General features: G+C 40.0%; 1 protein-coding gene across 9 annotated transcripts in view; it reads left to right on the top strand.

Annotated features, from left to right (window-relative positions):
• zfr2 (zinc finger RNA binding protein 2) overlaps positions 1-23,641 on the top strand; it is a 63,240-nt gene that overhangs the window by 13,178 nt on the left and 26,421 nt on the right. For 2 of the 9 annotated variants that reach the window (XM_080212801.1, XM_080212804.1), the window contains exons 3-9: positions 5,392-5,647; positions 10,345-10,422; positions 11,604-11,727; positions 15,700-15,936; positions 16,974-17,221; positions 18,613-18,795; positions 22,398-22,629. In XM_080212801.1, the coding sequence (XP_080068927.1) occupies positions 5,392-5,647; positions 10,345-10,422; positions 11,604-11,727; positions 15,700-15,936; positions 16,974-17,221; positions 18,613-18,795; positions 22,398-22,629 (1,358 nt within the window). Of the gene's footprint in view, positions 1-5,391; positions 5,648-8,901; positions 8,974-10,344; positions 10,423-11,603; positions 11,728-15,699; positions 15,937-16,973; positions 17,222-18,612; positions 18,796-22,397; positions 22,630-23,641 lie in introns of those variants that run through there. The other 7 variants (XM_080212806.1, XM_080212809.1, XM_080212805.1 and 4 more) reach the window with 5 other exon arrangements.

The following is a 23,641-nucleotide window of genomic DNA, read 5'->3' as shown; positions in this document are numbered from 1 at the left end:
GCAATGGTTCATTTTTATCTGAAATAGGTAGATTTTTGTTAGCCAAAGATATCAAGGTATGTGGGTCAAAGGTGCATTGATGGGGTTGGCCATTGACCACATTGACTAGCAGAGCAAGCTCAAGTGGCTTCTCCAGTTCCCATGTTAATATGGATGTTAATATGGAATATGTGTGGGCTGCAAGTTAATAAAACAATTAAAAATGTCGAGGGCAGTTGAGCAATTGTTTCATTGACAGCCTGAACGTTTCACATGTAAACCTTTCAGAATTGTCAGTGTACAGGATAGGATGTGGAAGGTGAGGGAGTTCAAGGGAGAACACACCTAGAAAGAAAGAAAATTTAAAATTTTGCAGAAATGCAATGGATGTGTGGAAAAAGAATGAAAATTCTATAATGGTTCCAAACCAGAATTGCTGCTGGAAATATGCTTTTGAGAAAAATTCAGTTGCAGCAAATATACTAATGTATGATTTTCTTCATTAGTCACCTCCATTGCTCCCATTCTTTGTTACACAGCTCCACATGTTCCCAAATTTGCATGGTCAAAATGTGCAACTACTTCACGTTTTGATGGCATGAAATTGAATAGGTTTAAATAAATTTATTTTTGGAGTATTTTCTTCAAAGTGGCTGAAGGACTCCAGAAAAATGTCCAGTGTCTCAGAAGTGTAATTTATAATTCAAAATACAATACATGTACGATAATGAAAATTAGGAAGTGAAAACCCATTTTTATGCCAATGTTTCACTTCTGGCTGCAGGTAGTACCCATATTTTGCTGGATAAACTTGAACTAACATTTCAGCCTGAGATCCATCAATTGTTTCAGTGATTCTTTTAAAACAAATAACTTGCGTAACACCCATACTTAGAAGGTAGTTTGCTTCTCAGCCAGCCAGTCTAGCTCTGGTGTTTGAAGGTGAGACCTTGGTACCCACCTGTGTCTCTTATGTTGCTTGAATATTGAAGTTGAGCCTGACAGTAAAATGTATTAAGCACTACCCTTTGAAACCTGGCAAGACTTGACTCTAGTGCAAGTTCCTTGATTTTAATATGAACATAATGATATATCATTGTAATAGAAAAATCTTATTCCTTTGTTCTTATTTTAAACCTGTTCTTTTGTCTGTGCTTTCCAGAAAATCCCTTCTGTGTTTCTTAATGAATCTAATTTGCTTTGTTTGTTAGTTTAGGCTCTTTCCTACTTCTGGTCTGGTTTAGTTTCTGAATTTCTACCTGATCACTGATTCTATTTCCCTGCTTTCACAGACTGTTGATGGCTATACCCTGAAGCTTTGTGAGACTTATTCTGAGACTTTGGCGAGTGCAGTGAGGTGCACATCAGTCAGGGAATGATGAATGCTGCAGCAACTTATTCTGTTGGATTTCCCTGCTCTGAGTTTTTAAGTACAATATGAAGTCGCACAATACCATATTAAAGTCCAATAGGTTTATTTGGTAACACAGGCTTTTGGAGTGTTGCTTCTTCTTCAGATGAAAGAACTCTTCACTCACCTGAAAGAAAGAGCAACATCTGAAAGTTTGTGCTTCCAAATAAACCTGTTGGACTTTAACCTGGTGTTGTGAGACTTTTACTGTGCTTACCCCAGTCCAAACACCAGCATCTCCACGTCTAAGTTTTTAAATCAGTCTGAAATTCTTACGTGAGCTTTGTATTGCAGGCCTTTGGTTGAAGTACACCTGCATGATGCCAGACTGGTCATAGGTGGGGCTCTAATATTGACTTCCCGGCATCAGTTGTTGATTGCTATTAAAAAAGCAGCTGCAGCTATGTTGCAAGGCACAGCTGATTTTTCTGAACTCTGAGATGGATGGTCAGTATCTGCTTGTCACTTTTCTGCTAATTGTTCAGTATCCATGCTGGGTCTCACAACCAGCCTGAAGACTTATTGCACTTTTAGTTAGTATGATGTGGGTCATTTCAAACCCATTTTCCAGGTTTGTTGGTATATAAGCATGTAGTAATGCCGATGTCATCTTATTATTCTGAGTGCCAGAATAAAACACCAAACAATTGACCAACTTCAAAAGAACTCATAACTTAGGGTTAAATGCAAACAAATCCTTTTCGTATGATTTTCATTGGGTGGGGGGGAGGGAGAAAGAGGAGGAGCTCTTATTTATGTACATGTAGGAAGGTAAACAAGTTTGTTCTGTTTGATCTTTTTTCATGGTTTTTCAACAGTTCTTGGGTTCAGTGGGATAGGGCAAAAGAGCAAAATGTTGCAGATGCGAGACAAATAAAAATAGAAAATGCTGGAAATACTCAGGGGACCAGGCAATATCTGTTGTATCAAAATAGAATTAACATTTCAGGTCTGTGAAAGGTCATTGACCTGCAACATTCACTCTCTCCTTACTGGCCGATGTTGTCAGACTTGCTGGGTATGTCCAGCATTGTTTTTATTTAGGAAGAAAAAGTCACTGGGGTACAGTTAAGTAATGCATTACAACCTGCACCATCAGAAAATAAGTGGAAAGTTGAGTCCTTGCATCAAGATTTAAAATAAATAAAATATAGGGCAAAACTAATTTTAAGGAAAGAATAAATTAAATGTTTATCTTTAAATGAGAAGATTATCCTTACAATACAAATTATTCTTGATTCCTCAGCCTTGAAAGGTTAATTTTATATCTGTGGACAGTTAGATTCCTCCATGATGAAATTAATTCTACATTAAAAATGTTTATTTTAGCCTTTTCCTAAATCCAATCATTTAAATGTTCAAATAGCAAAATTAAGCAGTGAAAGATACGCAGTACTTTTAACTTACTGGCTGATTACATAACTGTGATAGCTTGCTCACCTGCCTGCTGTCATCATTGCTGCTGCATGCTAAGAGATTCCCTTGACATGATGCCAGATCATTGAATGCCATCGGAAAAGGGAAGTCCATGCCATAATGACCCTTGCGGGCATCTTTCCTTACCGGCAGAAGTGAGCAGTATTGCTTTGCTGTCACTTGGGTGGGGGGCAAGGGGGTGGCAGTTATTGAGCCACGACAGAGCCTTCATCTCTGCGTCAGAACTTTTGGTGTTGAAGTCCCAATTGACTTGTGGGCAAAATCAAGTTCAACACTCCTGTGTTATACAGAGGGAGTTGCACTGTCTGAAGTATGTTTGGATAAAATATTAAACTGAGGCCTGGTCTGCCACCTCGGGTATATGTAAAAGATCTCAACGCAGTCACGGAGAAGAGCAGGGAATTCTACTTTATGTCTTGGGCAATAGTTATTCCTCAACAGCACCAACCAAAATAACAGATTATCTGCTCACTGACACATTGCTGTTTGCTAAAGTTTGCTGCATGCAGATTGGCTGTAGAATTTCAGAACAACAGCTTCAAAGGTACTGAAAAAAACTTACATTTACAATGAAATCTTCTTTGAATAAGATCTTAAAAAGGTAAAGCTGCGCAAATAATCTGTGCAGTGTTTAGCTGACTTACTGAATCCTGTGATATCATCAATTTGGATAATTTTCACACAAGTCTTGGTAGTATGAGGCTTTGGTCTCGTACCAAGCCATCCATTGACTTTTATTAACGAATGTAGTGATGATATTTGTGTGGTTCGATTTTTGGTAAAAAAAATTACGATTGCAGTACCTTAAAATATAGTCAATGCATATTTGCAAGAGAATTGGATAGATATTTCAAACAGACTACTTTGGGGGCAATGGGGAAAGAGAGTAGTGAAAGCTGGATAGTTCTTTCAAAAATCTGACAGGCTAGATGGGCCTCATGTACAGTATGATTCTATGAAAATACTGATGAAATGTGCAAAAGTACTGTCCATCTGACCATTTGCTGATTTGCAGAATGCAAGTTTGAGCTTTCTGTTACCTTATGAACTAATTCACGCTAGTACCATGGAAAGTCTGGGGCCTTTTGCTGTTCAGATTGAATTTAATTTGTTACTCAAGTGTAACAAGTGTCACTGATGTGAAATATATACACAGCAGTTGGCATCAGTGAAGAGGGAAGAGTTAATGCTCTTCACATAAGTTTGTTCACTTCAGGCACTAACTTGCATTTAGAATCATGAAACGATAGCACAGAAGGAGGAAACTCAATGTGTTTGGGTTCAAAAGTATAATTCTTTACTCTACAGAGTTTCCCCTTTTAGTATTCATCCAGTTCTTGGAAGACTACTATTAAATTAGCTTAATAACTTTTACGTATGTATTGTTTTAAATTCTCCTAATCTCTAGAGTTCTTTTGTCAATTACCTTCAATCTGCATACTCTGACTGCTTATCCTTCTGCCACTGGAAACGTCTTTATTTTCTCTATCGAAACTAACTTTAAAAGGTCACGGAGAGATTTAATACTGTTTGTGTTTGAAAGAGAAATTAGCATTCATAGGCACACTCTGTTTCTGTAAAATGTTTCACATCTAATTAATTATCTATGAAATCTAGTCATTGTTTTATCTCAGCAAGCAGGGCAGCCAGTTTGGGCACAGCTAGTTCCCACAAATAAATAAGAGAAATGTCTAGATAACCTGTTTTTAATGTTGGTTGGGGGAAGAATGTTGGTCAGGACACTTAGAAATTTCTCATTTTACTTCAAATCTTCTTGAATGGGTGAGTTAAATCTGTTTAGTACCTTATCCATAGGACAAGGCCTCGTATGTGGCAGCACTTCATTGGCGCTGCATTGAATTGTCAAGCCAAACTATATGCTCTCAAGATCTGGAGTGTGTCTTGGACCCATACTTTCTGATTTAGTTGAGCATTTTGCTACTGACCCAAGCCTTGCAGGAGAACATAACTTGATTAGGAGACTGGGAAACTATATTGAAAATACAGTTCAACACAGAAAAATATGAGAAGAGATTTTTGGGGGGTAAAACAATGGAGTATGCCAGGAGTTAGGATTTGTCTTCATGGATTGCATGTGAATAGCTTGCAGGCAAGGTGTAATATTTTGTCAGTTTCCAAATGCTTTAAGCTGTCGTACATTTAGCACCAGTAAAACAATAAAAGAACTGTTCTTTCCAACCTGGCAGAATCACCAAACTTGAGTAGGGCAACTGAGCGAGTAAGATCTAAGGCCTAGCATAGATCTCCAATCTGCTGAATTATCAAAATTTGAGGGCCAAGTTGCCTTTTCTGTGCTGTGAGACTCTGTGTGCGTTTAGTGATAGTTATTGTCAGTGCAGGCTCAATGGGCCAAAGGGCCTTTTTTACACTGTATGACTCTCTACGTGGCCCACAGGTTCCAGTTTGGAGAGTCTTGCCAAAGGCTAAAGGTAAAATTGCTAAGTTTATGTTTGAAAAAAAGTGCTTTCTCATTTATTTCATGGACAATAATGAGAAAATTAGCCTTTTGCACTAATTGGTTTATGCTGATTTGTTCCCTTCAGTGCACAGCCTGCCACTGGCATTGCATATTCACATCCATCCACGCCAGCCAGTTATACCGTACAGCAAGCTCCACCAACAGCCCATACAGTCACTGCAGCATATGCTCCTGTGCCTGCCACACAAACAGTGAGACCAGTGACCTCAGCAGCATATGGAAGCTATCCAGCCGTGCATTCTGTGACAGACTATAACTATGGACTGAGGCAACCAGAAACTACACCACAGCAAACACCGGCTACAACACAAAACTACCAGGTAACCTCTATAGCATTTCCTGCTCCAGAGTAACAACAGCAGTTTTACTTGTGGGGCCCTGTGAGGGATTCCTTTGTATAGGAGGTGGGTGCATAAATTGTGTTCTGTTTAATGCTCTGTAATAGGAAATGCTCATCCGTTTTACCTGTGCCCCAGAGAAGTCTGGTTTTAATTTGACCATTTCAAAGAATTTGAAATAATGCTTTGGTTTTTGTTGTCAGCTAGAATAGCTACAAATCTATCTATGCTTTGTAACTAAATGCTAATGATGAAATGGTGCATCTTATAAATGAAATAATGGAGCCCAAGTACAAATTAAAAATGAACGTATGCTTTTTTAATTGTCATACAGGTCTGACAGTTGTAAATGTTGCTGGTTACTTGTCTTTGGGGAAGGTGGTTGTTCACTGTTACAGCACTTGTGAAAAGTTCACCAGGGTTGCTTTTTCACGTAAAGGTATCACCTTAAAATTAGAGCTAGGTTAGTTGGGATTAAAATCGAAAAGCACTTTGTGTCTCAAAAGAGTACTGGAAATCTGGACACACCTCCCAAAAGGCTTTGTAGATAATGGGTCAGTGGGAAACCTTAACTGAGGTCGGCAGGCATTAGCTGTGTAAGGGTATCATGGAGAAAACACAACATACAGGAATTGAGGTGCAGATTGCTGATCAAGGGGTTGAATGACTTTCTCCTGTCCTAAAACCTATCTGTCCAGTCATCTCAATGGCTTTGGAAGCATTTTTTTGGATTGTTTCCTCTATGTAGTTTGTCTTTGAGACATTGTATGCCTCAAACTTCTCAATGAATTTAAATCTTCAACATTCAGGTTTTATGTTGCCATTTCCTGTTGTCAAAAAATGGTAAACGTGCATTGCTTTCACAATGTATGTTTGTGTGGGGAGCCTTGCACTTGGTGGCAAACTACCATCATGTTGGTCTATTTTCATTTTTGTCGTAATGAGCAATTTGGCAACAATTTTTTTGAAAAATTGCCCTCTAATGTAGATGGTAACTGTTGTATTCATATAGTTTCTGATTCTATATTGGGCAATTGCAGAAATCAAACTTGTAGGATAGCCACAGAAGTCACTTGAAATATGCAAATAAAAAGTGCTTGCTGCATTTCAGAAAGTTATTGAAATAGCCTTTTCTCAATTCCACAATATAACTTGTAAATCAAAGTATTGATCATAGAATCCCTAAAGGGCAGGAAGAGGCCATTTGGCCGACCGAGCCTACACTGACAACAATTCCACTCAGGCCACATCCTTTGTATTTACTCCGCAAATCTCCCCGACGGGCAATTTTTCATGGCCAATCAACCTAACCTGCGCATCTTTGAGCTGTGGGAGGAACCCGGAGCAACTGGAGGAAATCCATGCAGACACGGGAAGAACATGCAAACTCCACACAGTCAGTCCCCCCAGGCTGGAATTGAACTCGGGTCCCTGGCGCTGTGAGGGAGCAGTGCTAACCCAATGTGCTGTCCTAATCTAATAAATAAGAAGTCCAACAGATTTATTTGGAATTGCAATTTGGACTTTAACCTGGTGTTGTGAGACTTCTTACTGTGCCCACCCCAGTCCAACACTGGCATCGCCACATCTAATCTAATAAGATCTGGTATAGTTTCTTAACTTAGTTGAGACTATAGTAAAATTAAGCTGTTCAAAATTCTAGCAATCTGGAATAATGCAGGGTTTTTTCAGATCGATTGGTTAAATTTAACAGATTGGGGTGCCCTTAGTAGCAGTTGCACCTGTGGAGTTGAAATCTGTGGAAATGCATTAGCTGACTTGTATTCTGAAAGCAAAATGCAATGTCCCCAAATATAGGACTAGCAATTGGGCTGTGTGTAACAAATGTAACGGACTGTGCAGGTTGCATAAGTGATGCACTAGCCATTTTCATTTGATGTTAATATTCCTGGTGGATCTGAGCCAGTGCCGCCCATTGTAAAATACAAATTATTTCCTCCTGAGCAAAAATATGTCTCATTGCTAGAAGGCTGTGTCCTTAGATTATGTGCTTCCCCTTTTTTTTATTTTGGAAGGCATTCTGTTCAGTTTCAGTTTCTCAATAACCAGGTAAGTAATGCTTCTTATTAAACTTTCATTTTACAGGTTTCAAAATACCAGTGATTTTTGTTTCATGCTGGGGGCAATTAAGAGGAAGAGACAAATATTGGCAGTTCAAAAATGTTGAATTTAATGCAGAAATATTGAATGTAACAATGCTGAATGAGTCTAAATTTTTGTGTGTTTTTTAATTTAGGACTTTGGGGGTGGTGCAGGAATTTCAGGAACTATTTGTCCAATAATAATTGTTAAGGATTTAATCCAAAATTGCTTAAAATTATTGTGTGGCACCAGATTAAACTTGCCAAGTTTAACTCAAACCTACACACATCGAGTTATTCAGTATGCATCATTTTTCTAGATATTACTTTTAATTAACACAAATACTTGCAATAACGTGGAAGTGGAACCATCACTTTTCACATTTCATTCCACAGTGAAATTGTAGCTTAGACCTTCAAAAACTGAATAGAGTTATCCTGATATCTTAAATGTGATTTGAAATTCAATCTACATCTTAATGTAGTTCCTGAATGCTTTCCAGAAACTCAAGTAAAAATCTATGGGGAAAAGCATCATGCTGAATTGCAGAAATGATTATCAATATGGATTGTTCAACATCAAACTTTCCAACCTTTGTAATCTGGTATACGTTTAAAAGGTAGAGATTGTGGGATAGGGTCAATTTGAGAACACATTTGGTTCAGATGGGCCTCTGCCTTTTAAAACGAAGATAATTCTGAGTGTCCACACCCACTTCCTGTCCTGTTGGGGAAGCTGATTGTAGACGCCACAGTATTTGATCTGCTGAACCCTCTCCAGGTTAGATTTGGAAATACCGATGGGTGTAAATTATTTTAGAATTAATTGGGAAAGGCTACGAGAAAGGTACTCAATTGTGCATTTTTAAAAAGGCAGCAGCTCTCATTCCTCTCCATTCTACATTCACTTGTATCAAATTCAACATCAGCCAGTAGTTCCATTTGGTGGTAAATGTTTGCTCCAGTTTTCTTGTTAAAGGTTTCTGTCTTTCTTTCCTCCCCATCCCCTTTTTCCACAACAAAAAATGGTGATCAATGCCTGAGTACAGTTCCACAGGTGGCAGCAGTCCTCTGTTACCTCATGCAAGCAGCCATTCTTGTGTGTGCCTGAACGATGAGTGTTGGGCTTTTTAGTCAGTAAGGGGGAGGCAAGGATCAGACTCTGTGCAGCACCACGTGATGCATTGACCTATTGGGGAGCTCAGGGTGAGTGTTTGTTTATCTCTGAGGTACATACAAAGACCTTTTTGATGGGCTGAGAACAAAGAGGGAGCTAGTATTTACTATTTTTATTTGCGAAAACTAAATTGTATAGGTTTTTAGTTGTGGCATTAATTTTTATAAGCCTAACTATTATTAACTTCTGAATTCTACAAAATCACATTTTTGTCCCTGTGCATCTAGTTTATTTGGATCACAGTTGAATCTACAATTTGTCTATAAACTATTTCTAAAATTGGCCAGCATTTTGATTTCCTAAGTGAAATGCAGTATCATCTACTTCATAATTCAGCACCAATTGACATTCTCGCTGCTGCATGTTGTTACTGGAAAAGGAAAACATGGTGCAATGATGCATTATAAAGTTCTCTTCTAAGGGTGGACTGAGACATGTTAGGAAATTTTTGATGTTGCCACTAGTTCCCTAACCTCTGAAGTGTTCCATTCCCAGCATGATAAAACTGAAAAAATTCAATGTTATTTGAAGTAACTCTTAGCTTAATGAGATGTTTTAGTATGGATTGAAATGTTTCATTTGTACATTAGAGCAGCTAACTTGGAAGGGAAGGGTTTATGAATGCTATCACCCCTGACAATATGCATACACACAGTCTGATTCAACATTCAATCTTGAAAAATTATATTGTTACAATCATTTTAATTCTGTTATCATCCACCTAAGTGGTAAAGTGAAACTATATAAGGACGTTTGTTGTGTAAAGGAAAAGGGGAAGTAATTTATCATGTTTTTCATTTAATCTGTTTAATTTGAATATCTGTGTAGCGCTGTTAGGTATGGTTTAAGGTGACTTTAGTAATTTAGGTGGCTTTAGTTTGAGTTATGTTGTGTCATCTCTCAATATACTGTCTTCTTTGATTAGGTGAATGTTACATGGGTTATCAAACTCTCAGATTGATGTGCGTAAACTTTTATGTCCAGAAAGGCCTTTAAATCTTGATGATTTCAACAACTTAAAGTTTGGAGGCTCTGCTAAATTAAAATTTAAATTTAAGTTGGTTTTCAAAAAAAATCTAAGATGTTGATTTGCAGTATGCTCAAACCTGTTGCACCATACTAAATCAGATATTAGATTGTTGCTACGTAAGCTGCAATCTCAAGATTAATTAGCATGAGCAAGTATTAATTTTGTCTTAATTGGCCAGTGTTTGATTATTTGGATACAAAACTTTGATGTGGAGCCACAGTAGAATTTTGTTTATAACACCAAATTATTTCACATCGAGTTTTACTAAACTACATGTGTGTGTTGATATCTTTATATATTTTTATATTTATATATATATATATATTGGCATTGATCTTGCCATAATGAATCACAAAGTTTCTTTCTGCAGCAGTACTACGCACAAGGAGGAAATTCGGACAAGACAGAGTGGGGTTGGATGACAGACTTGATCTATGGTTCATCTAAGGTGCTTGTGGAGAAAGCTTAATTAACTTTGTATGTAAGGTAGATAGCCGCTAAACTGTCAGCTCAGAACGCGTATCTCCTTTTAATACAGTTTTAAAAATTTAAAAACATTTGTATAAATATTGTAGCAAATAACTTAAGAATTACAAGAATTATTCATTCGCAAAAGTATTTTTACTTTTTTAATGGAAGGGTATAAGTTTATAAAGTGGATGAAAGGTACACAGCTGGCTTCTGCAGTCTGTGGTTTTGTTGTACCAGTGGTGACCCTGACCATCTAAGTAATCAGCAATAAAGCTGAGAGTTGCCTATGCTGGTCCAGGTCATGAATGGTATAAAAGCTAATTTTGGCAAGTGTACTTGTCTGATTTAAAAAAAAACTTGCAGGTGTTATTTTTGTGGCCATAGACATGTCTAGTATTTTTATATTTCAAATGAACCTACTTCACCAACTAGTCAGTGTTTTCACTTGAAAAATCAGTGTAATGGTATGGGAAAGATCTCGCAATCCAAAACCCTTGTGTTGTGTGATGCTTTTAATTCAGGGTCTCCCATTGCTCATCACAAGTGCCATCAATAGCAGACCTACAACCATTATTATTTCATCATTCTATTATTAAGCTGAAAATCCTCTATATTAGTCAAATTTGGAAAGACACGATTTTCAATTATACTAAGTGGTCCCCAGTACAGTTCAAGTAGAAGGTACAAAATTTTCAAATGTTCCATTACACTTAGCAATGACACTGTGTCATGTTGGTTTGGTTCAGAGCCGGTATAAAAATACTAAACTGCAAAAATCAGGTATGTGGCCTGTTCACACTGTTGCTTTATTATAAATCAAAAGAGTTAAGGGGATATGGAATTCCCCCCTCCCCATCCCCTGTTTATGCCACAGCTCCACAGGTTAGAGTTGTGCTGTAAGTTGTCAATCCTACTGAGAGCCATAGCACAGCCCTGCCATCAGTGGGTAACTAATTGCATACATGTGCATGTGCCGGACACTAATCGAGCATACTGGACCTATTGAGATTAGTGCCAAGTGTTAATGGTATTCTCAAGAAGGCAACAGCTCCTGATGTCTAGTAGGATACTGCTTTTTGGTGGAGGGTAGCTTTATGTGTGATATTCCAGCAATTTTGTGTTGCAGTCATTCATGTATTTTCCTTGTCTGGAATGTAGGACAGTTACAGTTATGCACGTTCAACAGCAACAGCGCCGAGTTACGATAAACAGTACTATCAGCAACCTGTCTCCGCTGCTGCTCAACCTCAGCACACAGCCACAGATTCCTACTACCAGACAAGTGAGTAAAATGCTTTCTGGATTTGTGTTTACACTGAAGGTTGACTAATATGACAGAACTTGGCTCCCTGTTTGCTTAGCTGGCTAAATCAGGGAGTAGCTGAGCCACACAGCTTGGAAAGATTCCATGTTCAGTCCTGGCCTGTGCTGAGTTAGTTGTTCCCAGTAGAATGGTGATAGAGACTCTAAAATGACCTCATTTCTTCCAGGCTAGAGGAGAAGCCAAGATTCCTGTTCCGGATCACTATACAGTGATTCCTGGTGGAAAGTGTTCAGTGTAACCTTTGGATGAGGACAAGTTTAAGCTTGGACACAATCAGACCCTGTGACTATTCTAGGTGTAGCGTGAAGAATTGCCTCTTAAAGGAAATGTTGGGTACTGTGGAAACTTACCTCAACAAGAGCTGTGACTTGAGGGAGAGCAATTAAATAAAATATTTTTGTTGAGTCTCAACTTTTCTGACTTTTGCCTGTTGTAAAAAGTTTAACCTATTAAAAAAATATAATCACTGAAGAATTACACAACAATCAAAATAAAAGCATCACTAAATAATAGTGATTAGATTTTGTAGCCTCTAAAAGGGGCACATGTATATTTAGCAGAAGATATAATATCCCTATCATTTGAAACAGCAACTCCTCTGACTTAAATAAGCAACCTTATGGAAGATTTATTGAGTCCTGTTCATGCTTCAGAGTTGAAGTTTGTTGAAGGTACAAAACCTTTTTAAAAAGCCAGTCTTGTCTGCATAATACCCTGAACTATTTTTTTGCTAAGTATGAGATCATCCATTTTAGGATCCAAAGTACAAATCAGAACATTTTCTTTACAGTGAGAAATGAGCTCTGCGGGACCAAAGGAATTTGTGCCCATGTGCACAGATCACTAAAAGCTGTATTCCCTCTGTGCTGTGCAGGTGTCTTTGGTGGGTTACAGTGCAAGATCATCTAAATGTTAGCTGGGTTTAAGGAATAAATTAGGATGCTAGTTGCATAAATTTGGTTAGTATTCCTTTTGAATTCAGAAAGTTGAGGGGGCTGATCTAATCAGCTTGTTAAAAGTGAAAGGATTTTATAGGTAGGTATTTTACTGGTGGACAAATCCAGAAAAATGGATGTAAATGGGAAGTATTTTTTCTCATAGCCTTGGAGATCTGGAACTGCCTTTCCTTCAAAAGGCTGTGAAGGATTTGACAGTTGGAATTGCTGAGACACGAGGACATCTAGGGAAATGGATCAAAAGCAGTTGAGTTAGATTGTTAGATTACCAATTGAGTGGTGGAACAGCCTACAGGGATTCAGTAGTCTACTCCTGTTCCTTTATTTCTAAGCAACTACTTACATGGTGCCACCTATTTATTTCTCTGGCCTTAAAAGGATAGGTCAACCAAACAGCTGTACATCATACAAGACCAGAGACTACTGAGTAATGGCACTGGAAATCTGCAGTAAATTTCCTCTTGGGATGCAGAATACTTGGAATACAAAAGTGAGCAATTTCTATGAAAGTTAATGTCCTTGCTGAAAGGTGTAAACCGTATTTGCATATTTGGGTCTACATTTTAATGATATAAATTTGGACAATTTTATCTTGCATATGTAAGCACGGAAAATACTAGAAATAATCAGCAAGTCAGGCAGCACCTCTGGAGAAAAATGGTTAATTTTTCAGGTCAATGATCTTTCATCAGTTCTGATGAGAGATCATCAACCTGAAATGTAGGGAGCAATTTTCCCAAAAAGAAACCATGTGCCCAACAGGTGGGAAAACAGGAGATTTTCCCATCCGTTTTTTGGGCGCGCTTAGTCTGTTGAATTAGTGATTATTTTCCAAACCTCGCTGGATTCCGGGGAAGTGCCGGAAGATTGGAAAACGGTTAATGTTACGCTGCTGTTTAAAAAGGGTAGCAGGCAAGAGGCAGGAAATTATAGGCCGGTTAGTTTAACGTCTGTTGTAGGAAAAATGCTTGAATCCGTAATCAAAGAGGAAATAGTGAGGCATCTTGAGAAGAATTGTTTGATAGAGCAGACGCAGCGCGGATTCGTTAAGGGGAAGTCGTGTCTGATGAATTTATTGGAATTCTATGAGGATGTGTGGTGGATAGAGGGGAACCGGTCGATGTGGTGTTTCTCGATTTTCAGAAGGCGTTTGATAAGGTGCCGCACAAAAGGTTGTTACAGAAGGTTAGGGGGCATGGAGTTGGGGGTAAGGTGTTAGCGTGGATAGGGGATTGGCTGTCAAATAGGAGGCAGAGAGTGGGTGTCAGTGGGTGCTATTCGGATTGGCGGTTGGTGACTAGTGGAGTGCCCCAGGGATCGGTGCTGGCGCCTCAGCTATTTACCATTTATATAGGTGATCTGGAGGAGGGAGCCGAGTGTAAGGTGTCAAAATTTGCTGATGACACAAAGATAAGTGGAACAGCAAATTGTGCGGAGGGTGTAGAAAGTCTGCAGAGGGATCTAGATAGGCTGAGTGAGTGGGCGAGGACCTGGCAGATGGAATACAGTGTTGGCAAGTGTGACGTTATCCACTTTGGTAGGAATAATAGTAGGAAGGACTACTATTTACAGGGCGAAAAGCTGCAGCATGCTACGGTGCAGAGGGACCTGGGGGTCCTTGTGCATGAGTTGCAAAAACCCAGCCTACAGGTGCAGCAGGTGGTCAGGAAGGCAAATGGGATGCTGGCGTTCATAGCGAGGGGGATTGAATATAAAAGTAGGGAGGTCTTGCTGCAACTGTACAGGGCACTGGTGAGGCCGCAGCTGGAGTACTGTGTGCAGTTTTGGTCCCCGCACTTGCGCAAGGATATTTTGGCCTTGGAAGGAGTGTAGAGGAGGTTCACTAGGCTGATACTGGAGTTGAAGGGGTTGAGCTATGAGGAGAGGCTGAATAGACTGGGCTTGTACTCGTTAGAGTTTAGAAAGATGAGGGGGGATCTTATTGAGACGTATAAAATGATGAAAGGGATGGATAGGGTAGAGGTAGAGAGATTCTTCCCGTTCAGAAAGGACAGCACGACTAGAGGGCACAGCCTCAAGATAAGGGGGGGGGGGGGGGGGCGGTTTAGAACAGAGTTGAGGAGGAACTTTTTCACTCAAAGGGTGGTGAATCTCTGGAATTCTCTGCCCGTTGAAGTGGTAGAGGCAACCTCGCTAAATACATTTAAGACACGGGTAGATAGGTTTTTGGTAGGCAAGGGAATTAAGGGTTATGGGGAGAAAACAGGAAAGTGGAACTGATCCACTTCAGATCAGCCATGATCTTATTGAGTGGCGGGGCAGGCTCGAAGGGCTAGATGGCCTACTCCTGCTCCTACTTCTTATGTTCTTATGTTACGTTCTTATGCTGTTATGAATTCTACGTTACAGAGTCTGCCAGGGAAATCACATTCAAGTGGTTGACCTCCACGCTCTGAGTGGGCCACTATTCATGCACGGATCTCCCATCACCGGCCTCCTGACGGATCCTCCTCCTCCTCCTCCTCCTCCTCCTCCTCCTCCTCCTTCCCCCCCCCCCAATCACCTGTCCTAGGCTCGCTCACGTTATTCAAATTGGAATTTCAATATTGTAATCAGCCCCACGCTGGCTTCCAGCGTGAGGCTAATTTACACCATTAAAAAATGGTCCAGGAAAGTCTCGTCACAGCATTTCTGCTTACATTTCCCAGCCTGCTGCGTTACTTGAGTAGTGTAGTGGACTGAGAAAAAAGGGACCATTCACTCTGATTCTCTCCACAGGCACTGCCTGACCTGAGCATTTTCAGCAATTTTTATTTTCATTTCAGAGTTCCAGCTTCTGCTGTATTTTACCTTTGTGTGTACACATAAACATGTCTGTTTATGTGCAAGAAATTATTTTAATTTAAGCAAGCTTGTTCAGATGCATTAATGTCAAAGCTGGGATTGGAACTCCTCCAGAATATCTAGGTGCAATCAAGTCAGATAACACTTCGCCTTTTTTTTTGTTTTTTAGTAGCTCCTAAAACCAGTTTCAGCCAGTCTGCAACACCGTACACACAAACACCACAGTCAAGGCAAATTACTGCGATAAAGCCTGCACCCGCTCCAATCCCGGTTACAACCAGCTTTACAGTATATCCAGTGGTAACGACAGTGCAACCAACTGCGCAGCCTACTGCAGCAGTGGCCACAGCTGCTGTATCTTACACACAGACACCCTCATACAATACAACACCGGTTAGTTATTCAGGTAAGCAGTCCATTCTTTCCTGACAAATCTGTTACTGTTTTTGTAATTCAGTTATCTGTAGCTGAAAAAATTAGTGTGCCACTTTTATATGATTGTGTTTTTCTCTTCCACTTTTTTCCCTTCTAACATACTGTCCTGTAATATGTATTTAATGGCACAGTGGTTAGCACTGCTGCCTCAGAGCGCCAGGCACCCAGGTTTGATTCCCAGCTTGGGTCACTGTCTGTGTGCAGTCTGCATGTTCTCCCTGTGTCTGCATGGGTTTTCTCCAGGTGCTCCAGTTTCCTCCCACAGTCCAAAAGAAGTGCTGGATAGGTGCATTGGTCATGCTAAATTCTCCCTCAGTGTATCCAAACAGGTGCCAGAGTGTGGTGACTAGGGGATTTTCACAGTAACTTCATTGTGGTGTTAATGTGAGCCTATTTCTGACACAAATAAACTAATTTATTTAATTTCTCTCCTTATGCTCCCTTTTGTCTTCTGCTAATATCACACCTCCTATCTATCTCCGCCACCTTCCCCCAAAAAAAAATTATTCCCTTCCCCTTTCTATTATATTCTCATATTTCCTAAATCTAAATAAGGGTATAAGGCTTGAAATGTTTTAACTGCTGTGTAAACCTATATTGAATCCCCTTTTTGGAATTTTGTATGCTTTGCTCCCTAAGTTGAGAGTTACTTTGTGTGTTATGCCACTTTCTCAAAAGTGTCCAAATGTTTCTGAAAAGAGCCAGGCTTTTCACAGCAGTATGTTGGTGTCGCATCTGTTTCTCTCTCTCTCTCTCTCTCTGAAGATTAACTAGTGAAGTTGCAGAGCACCACACACCAGATTTTGTCATTGGTTTCTAAATCCTCCAATTTGCCAGCTCTCACTTCATGTTCAGACTGTAAAGTAGAATATCTTGCTACTCTTTTGTGAGGAAATCAAAATTACATTAACTGTGGCAATTTTTCAATATTAAAAAATGTTGTTTGATAATTTGGTGCCCAGTATTCACATTTTGAAGCAGGTGGTAATTGTAGTTCTGTTTTATTAGGGTCAAGTTACTCTGGATATGAAGCTGCTGTGTACTCTGCTGCTACTTCGTACTATCAGCAACCACAGAAGCCCTCAGCCACCACTTGGACTAGCAGTGGGACTGGGACAGGAACCAGTGCCAATACAGGAAGCACATTCATCAAAAAACCCACCTTCCAGAACAAACAGCAAAAACTGAAGCCACCGCCTAAACAGCCGCAGCTACACTATTGTGATGTTTGTAAAATTAGCTGTGCTGGCCCACAGGTAACTGGTTTAAACAAAAGTATATGTTATTATTTGCACAACTATATTTGTGCCAAGAGAGAATGACTACCTTCAGAGGTAGGCAGTTTAGGTTTTCTAAGGAATACTGGCCTGATATTTCCTCAAAGATTTGTGCAAATATTTTAACACTGCTTTTAAAACAGTGCTGGTTCTTGTTCAGTATTATTGTGTCGCCTTGTTTGCCCATATAAAAAGCCTTGCCAGTGACACCTTTGCGCAAACGCATTAAGTTTAGGAGATCCAGTGAACAACCATCCCAGGATCTTCTGGTGTACAAAAGGAAAATCTCTTATTCTTTCACCACACCTGAGTTTCCTCTTGTGAAAGTGTTAACACATGTTGGTTTATGATTGTTATTAACTCACCTTTGATGTCAATAATTTGTATACAGAAATCAGTTCTTATCTGAAGACCACAGCTGAATTCTGAAGTTGAGACCGGGACTTGCTTTAATTCTCCTGGTTCCTCATTTCCCTGCCCCAACAAAGTTGCCAGGAGACACCAAAGCTATGAATGGGACCCATATTGTGCTTCAGTTGAGAACTGTTTCTGCAATGGAGCTTTTTACCCTCATGGTCCATATAACTCAGTACCACACCAGATTTTCTTATTTTGGGGATTGCAGGAAAAGTGGATATTTATTGCCTAATTCAAATTGCCTTGAGAAGGAAGTAGTGGGTGATTTTCTGAAACTACTGCAGTTATTGTGGAGCCCAGAATGCTGTTGGGTGGGGAGCTTGATCTGGCAATATGTTAAAATCAGGATGGTGTGCAAATTGGAGGTGTACGTGTTGCTATGGCTTTCTAGGGGTTCGAGATCATGGGCTTGGTAGATGCTATCAAAGCCTTTGCCAGTTGGTGCAGTGCATTCTGTAGATAGCACTGCAGCCACAACATGCCATTGGCAAAGGGAAAAGCTGTACCTGCTGAGTGCTTTTGAATCTTTCACTCTTTGACATGGGTAATGTTCATATATTTTAACAATTGATGACTGGTCTTGTACTAATGACTATAATGCATTATGAAATATTGAACATTAAGCATTTGAGGAGAGCAAGGTTGCGTCATGATGAAAGAAACAATTTGCATAAATTGAAACACTAAATTCTTAAGGGTTTTAAATTTAAAAGGTTTTTAATGGGTCAATTAGTACAATACTTCTTCCATAGAGATGAATTAAATGGTTATATGTTGAACTTCTTCATTGGGAGATTGACATGTTGAGTAACATTGTATGAGGGGATAAATTAGCATATCCAGTTTCATCACTCCTAACTACTATATTGTAACTTTTATGCACCCCTGCCCTTCCCCAACCAAATCCCTACATTCCCCTGACCATCCCTCACACTTCTCCCCCCAAACCATAGACTTACAGGGAACATTTGGAAGGCCAGAAGCACAAGAAGAAAGAAGCAGCTTTAAAAGGTGGAAGTCAGACTACCAGTGGACCACGTGGAGCCCAGGGCCAACTGCGATGTGAGCTGTGTGATGTGTCCTGTACAGGTGCAGATGCTTATGCTGCACATATACGAGGTGCCAAGCACCAAAAGGTACTTGTGAAGATGATATAAGTACAGTAAGTACTGTAAGTGCCTGACATGTTAACATCTAAAAGGATGGGTTAACACCTCTGGACTATAATTTTGATAAAGGCTGTAAATCTGTTTTGTTTTATTTTAGGTCTGGTGAAACTTTTGTGTAATTTCAGCATTTTTCCTTTCCCCTCAGTATTAACAAAATAAGCTATTAACAGTCACAGAGGTACCAGATGAAGGTCTGTTTAAAGTAATAATCAAGGTTAATTCCTTCAATCTCCATGGAGGCAATTAGAGTTGATTGCCTCGAAGATGAGTGAAAAAGCAAATTGCGCGGAGGGTCTGGAAAGTCTGCAGAGAGATCTGGATAGGCTGAGCGAGTGGACAAGGACTTGGCAGGTGGAGTATAATGTTAGCAAGTGTGAGGTTATACACTTTGGCAGGAATAATAGTAGGAGGGATTACTATTTAAAGGGCGAAAAGCTGCAGCATGCTACGGTGCAGAGGGACCTGGGGGTCCTTGTGCATGAGTCGCAAAAACCCAGTCTGCAGGTGCAGCAGGTGATCAAGAAGGCGAATGGTATGCTGGCCGTTATAGTGAGGGGGATAGAATATAAAAGCAGGGAGATCTTGCTGCAACTGTACAGGGTACTGGTGAGGCCGCAGCTGGAGTACTGTGTGCAGTTTTGGTCACCGCACTTGCGCAAGGATATTTTGGCCTTGGAGGGAGTGCAGAGGAGGTTCACTAGGCTGATACCGGAGATGAGGGGGTTGGACTATGAAGAGAGACTAAATATACTGGGTCTGTACTCGTTGGAGTTTAGAAGGATGAGGGGGGATCTTATAGAGACATATAAGATAATGAAAGGGATGGATAGGGTAGAGGTAGAGCAATTCTTCCTGCTTAGAAAGGATAGCAGGACTAGAGGGCACAGCCTCAAGATAAGGGGGGGTGCAGTTTAGATCGGAGTTGAGGAGGAACTTCTTCACTCAAAGGGTGGTGAATCTCTGGAATTCTCTGCCTTTTGAAGTGGTGGAGGCTACCTCACTAAATATATTTAAGTCACGGGTAGATAGGTTTTTGACAGACAAAGGAATTAAGGGTTATGGGGAGAAAGCAGGAAAGTGGAACTGATCCACTTCAGATCAGCCGTGATCTTATTGAATGGCGGGGCAGGCTCGAAGGGCTAGATGGCCTATTCCTGTTCTTATGATTTGTGCAGTTTGTTTCCTGGGTGTGAGACCTTACCTCACCAGCACTCTATAATAGCAACATGATAGTTGAAAAGGAAATACTTTTCTTTTTGAAAGTGATGAATATTGAATTTGTCTTTCAGTAAGGTTTTGGTACGAGTTAGCTTCCTAGTCAGTGTGACTAACTGTATTGCTCTACAGCGAAGCAGCATGAACTCAGTGTGCCAAATGATTGTCTCCTGTGTTATTATGACAACAGTAATAGATGGAATGGATGTTGGGTTGAGCTGATAAGAATCATCTCAAGTAGCCAGTGTCCAAAAAGGAAAGTATCTAACCAGAAGATCAACCACTGAGAAAATGTCTTGTTCAAGGCTGTACTGCTGAGTCGTATCTTGATGGCTTGCTTTAGGGATGTGTTTCTCCCTCTGTAGGTGACTGTACAGTGAGTTCACAATTTCACATGTGTTACTTGGGCATTTTTCTCTTAGGTAGTCCCTCAGGATTGAAGATGACTTGCTTCTACCTGGGTTTCTTAGGTTCTAAAATGGCTGATCTGTAGATTCTTCCAATGTGGGGCATGTGGTGCTTGAAGCATGGGGTAGGTAGATTGTCTAGAGGTTTGTGTGCTGCTTCTAATGCCTTGACATTGCCTCTACACTTCCCAACAAAGTCTGTTGTGTTTGTTTGTCCACTAGCACAAGCCTTAAATAGTTTGGAGACCAGCATCTTAATGGAATAGGGTGGTAAGAAATATTGAGTGTATTTCAAAGCCTCTTGTATAGTACGTTTTAATGTAGAAAAGAAAGGCTGTCCACCACGTTTTACAGAAGCATTGGAAGTAAATCAAGGTGTAGCCAAAGTGGAAGTTAAATAGTTAAAATAGGAGAGAGAAATTGAAGGATTTAGGGAAATAATTTCAGAACATGAGGCCAAACCACCTGACAATAGTTATCATGGTGGGATGAAGAAAGGAATTGCCTAAGAGGCCAAAACAGGAATGGAGAATTTATTGTGGAAATGTCCCAGATTTAGTGATACCTTACAATAAGACATTTTGTGAATGTAGCATCAAAAATGTATTGCATAGCTGACATGTTGAGCACCAGGAGAGTAGGCTGAGAAAGTTTTATAGAAGCACTGCTGTGTTTAAATGGATGTTTGATTTAAATCTAATTTTCAGAAGAAGGTTGTGACAGAACATTTATAAGTTTAAGATTCCTAGAGACTCTTGCTGGGTTTCAAGATGCTTGCTGTACTATTGGAAGATGATGTCAGAGAGTCTAGAAGATAGGTCATAATCTCAACATAAAGGTACAGCTATTTAAAATTGAGACGAGAAATTTCTCGACTTGATTGTTGTGAATCTTTGGAATTCTCAACCCCAATGCTCAGCTGATGACAGTATTCAAGGCAGAATTTTGAGCACCAAAGATAACAGGTAATAGAGGATAGGGCAGGAAATTGTATTTTAAGAAAGTCAGCCATGATCTTATTAAATGGCAGAGCAGGCTTGGGAGACATGCCAAAGTCCACTTTCTTATACTCTTGTAACATAATGGGGAAATCAGCCTAATTGCCAGGATGTTTTATGTCTGGTACACTGCAACAGAAATATAGGCTGGTAAACCTAAAACGCAAGGCTGTCAGCTTGCAAACCTCGTCCTGAGCAAATACTCAACTAAGTTCAGAATTTTTTTTACTGTTAAATATGAGATTTATGAGGTTTCTGCCCAATTGTCTTGGGTCCATTTTCGCATCTGACAGTGAGAATAACTGAAATTACTTTGCTCCTCACTTATGACAAAATGAATTTCAGCTTAACTTGGTTCCCGAATTGCTGAGAGAAAAGTTTGTAGGTTTTAAGCCCATTCTAGGACATGGGCACGTGATATAGACTGATACTCCATTGCAGTGCTAATTCAGTACTGTATAGTTCAAGGTGCTGAGATGTTAAGCTGGGATTTTCACAGTAATTTCATTGCAGTGTTAATGTAAGCCCATTTGTCAGAATAATGAATAAACTTTAAAACTTTACTTGCTTGTTCAACTGGAAAGGTCTCTGGGATCATTCAAAAAAGAACAAAGTTCTCTCACTATCTAGCTAATGTTCTTAACTAAGATTGAAATATATTGCTGCATGGAATCTGTGTCATTGTCTGCTGTGCTTGTCGAAGTCAAATCGCTACTGACAATAACTGCCAGGAAATCTGCTCAGGATGAAGCATCAGCAGCCAGTGAGGCAGTGGCTTGCCTCCAGGCACAGCACACACAAATGAATTTGTCCATGTGACAATCGTACACATTGTTATATTGTTCTATACAAGCCTGCTTGAGGCTTGTATAAAACTGATTTCAATATTCTCAGTTCATATTTGGTGTACAGATGAATTGTATTTTAATCATTGTGTTTATTTCTGCAGGTTGTTAAATTGCACACTAAATTGGGTAAGCCAATTCCCTCTACAGAGCCAGTTGTAGTGAATTCAACATCAGCTACAGCGAATAAGATTGTGAGCAGTGCCACGACCACAGCCACAGTACCAGCAGCCATCCAGATGCCTCCCAAGCCAGCTGCTGCCTTTACTAACAATACAAGCAAGCCACCTACAGTAACAGTGAAGAAACCTGTAACACCCAAAATAACGTTTGTTGGTATGTTAAAGATTTGAAACAACCACATCTTTTATTGTCCTATCTTCTGAACTGCTTTCCCTGTGAAGATTTAATTCATTACTCATTAGTTCTTTGTTTTGTGCATATCTCTTTGTAGCTCAGTCTGTAAATATAAAGTTTATTTATTAGTGTTACAAGTAGGTTTACATTAACACTGCAGTGAAGTTACTCTGAAAATCCCCTAGTTGCCACACTGGCGGCTGTTTGGGTACACCAAGGGAGAATTTAGCATGGCCAGTGCACCTAACCAGCACGTCTTTTGGACTAGGGGAGGAAACCGGAGCACCCAGAGGAAACCCATGCAGTCACAGAGAGAATGTGCAGACTGCGCTCAGTCAGTAACCCAAGCCGGGAATCCAACCCGGGTCCCTGGAGCTGTGAGGTAGCAGCGCCAAACACTGTGGTGCAGAGCTGTGCAACTAGGAAATTCTGTCGTTTAATCTCCAGTTGTAGAACTGATCTTCAGAGCAGTTAAGACCATGGAAGGTGAAGCAATCGGCCCTGTTGCTGGTCCTCATTACTCTTCAGTGGATCTCCGTTTGAAACTCCATTATGTGGATGTCACATGATGCTCTGCTGATGCTGCCTATCTGTCAAATCACTATTATGAGTACCTTGTTGCACTTTGCTAGAAGAGCCCATGTGCTCAAGTGAGTCTGACCACACGAGGGAGGGAGAGGGATACTATTCATCTAATGGTTTTTTGTAATTATTTTTCATGCTAAGTACTGTCTGTAAGTACACGTTCACGTGTTTTGTGAATAGGAGTCTGTGATAAAATGTTAACATTTTGCATCTGATTCAAATTTTATTAGCTAGGCACATTGCTCATCTGAGAAAAAGAATGCAGTCTTGAGTTATTGGGTCAATCTAATCATGTTATTTAGTAAGTAGCTGCATCTTTTAAGTGGAAAGTTGAAAATGTTACTGCTGCACATGATTTGTGAGAGAAAGTGGAAGTTGAAGCACTGTGTGTGTCTTGCTGCAGGTC

This window comes from Carcharhinus amblyrhynchos, chromosome 26 (assembly GCF_965287045.1).
Source record: "Carcharhinus amblyrhynchos chromosome 26, sCarAmb.v2.hapA, whole genome shotgun sequence".
Classification (NCBI taxonomy): Eukaryota; Metazoa; Chordata; class Chondrichthyes; order Carcharhiniformes; family Carcharhinidae; genus Carcharhinus; species Carcharhinus amblyrhynchos.
Note: the sequence above shows the minus strand (reverse complement) of the source record. Positions and strands in the feature narration are given on the sequence as shown.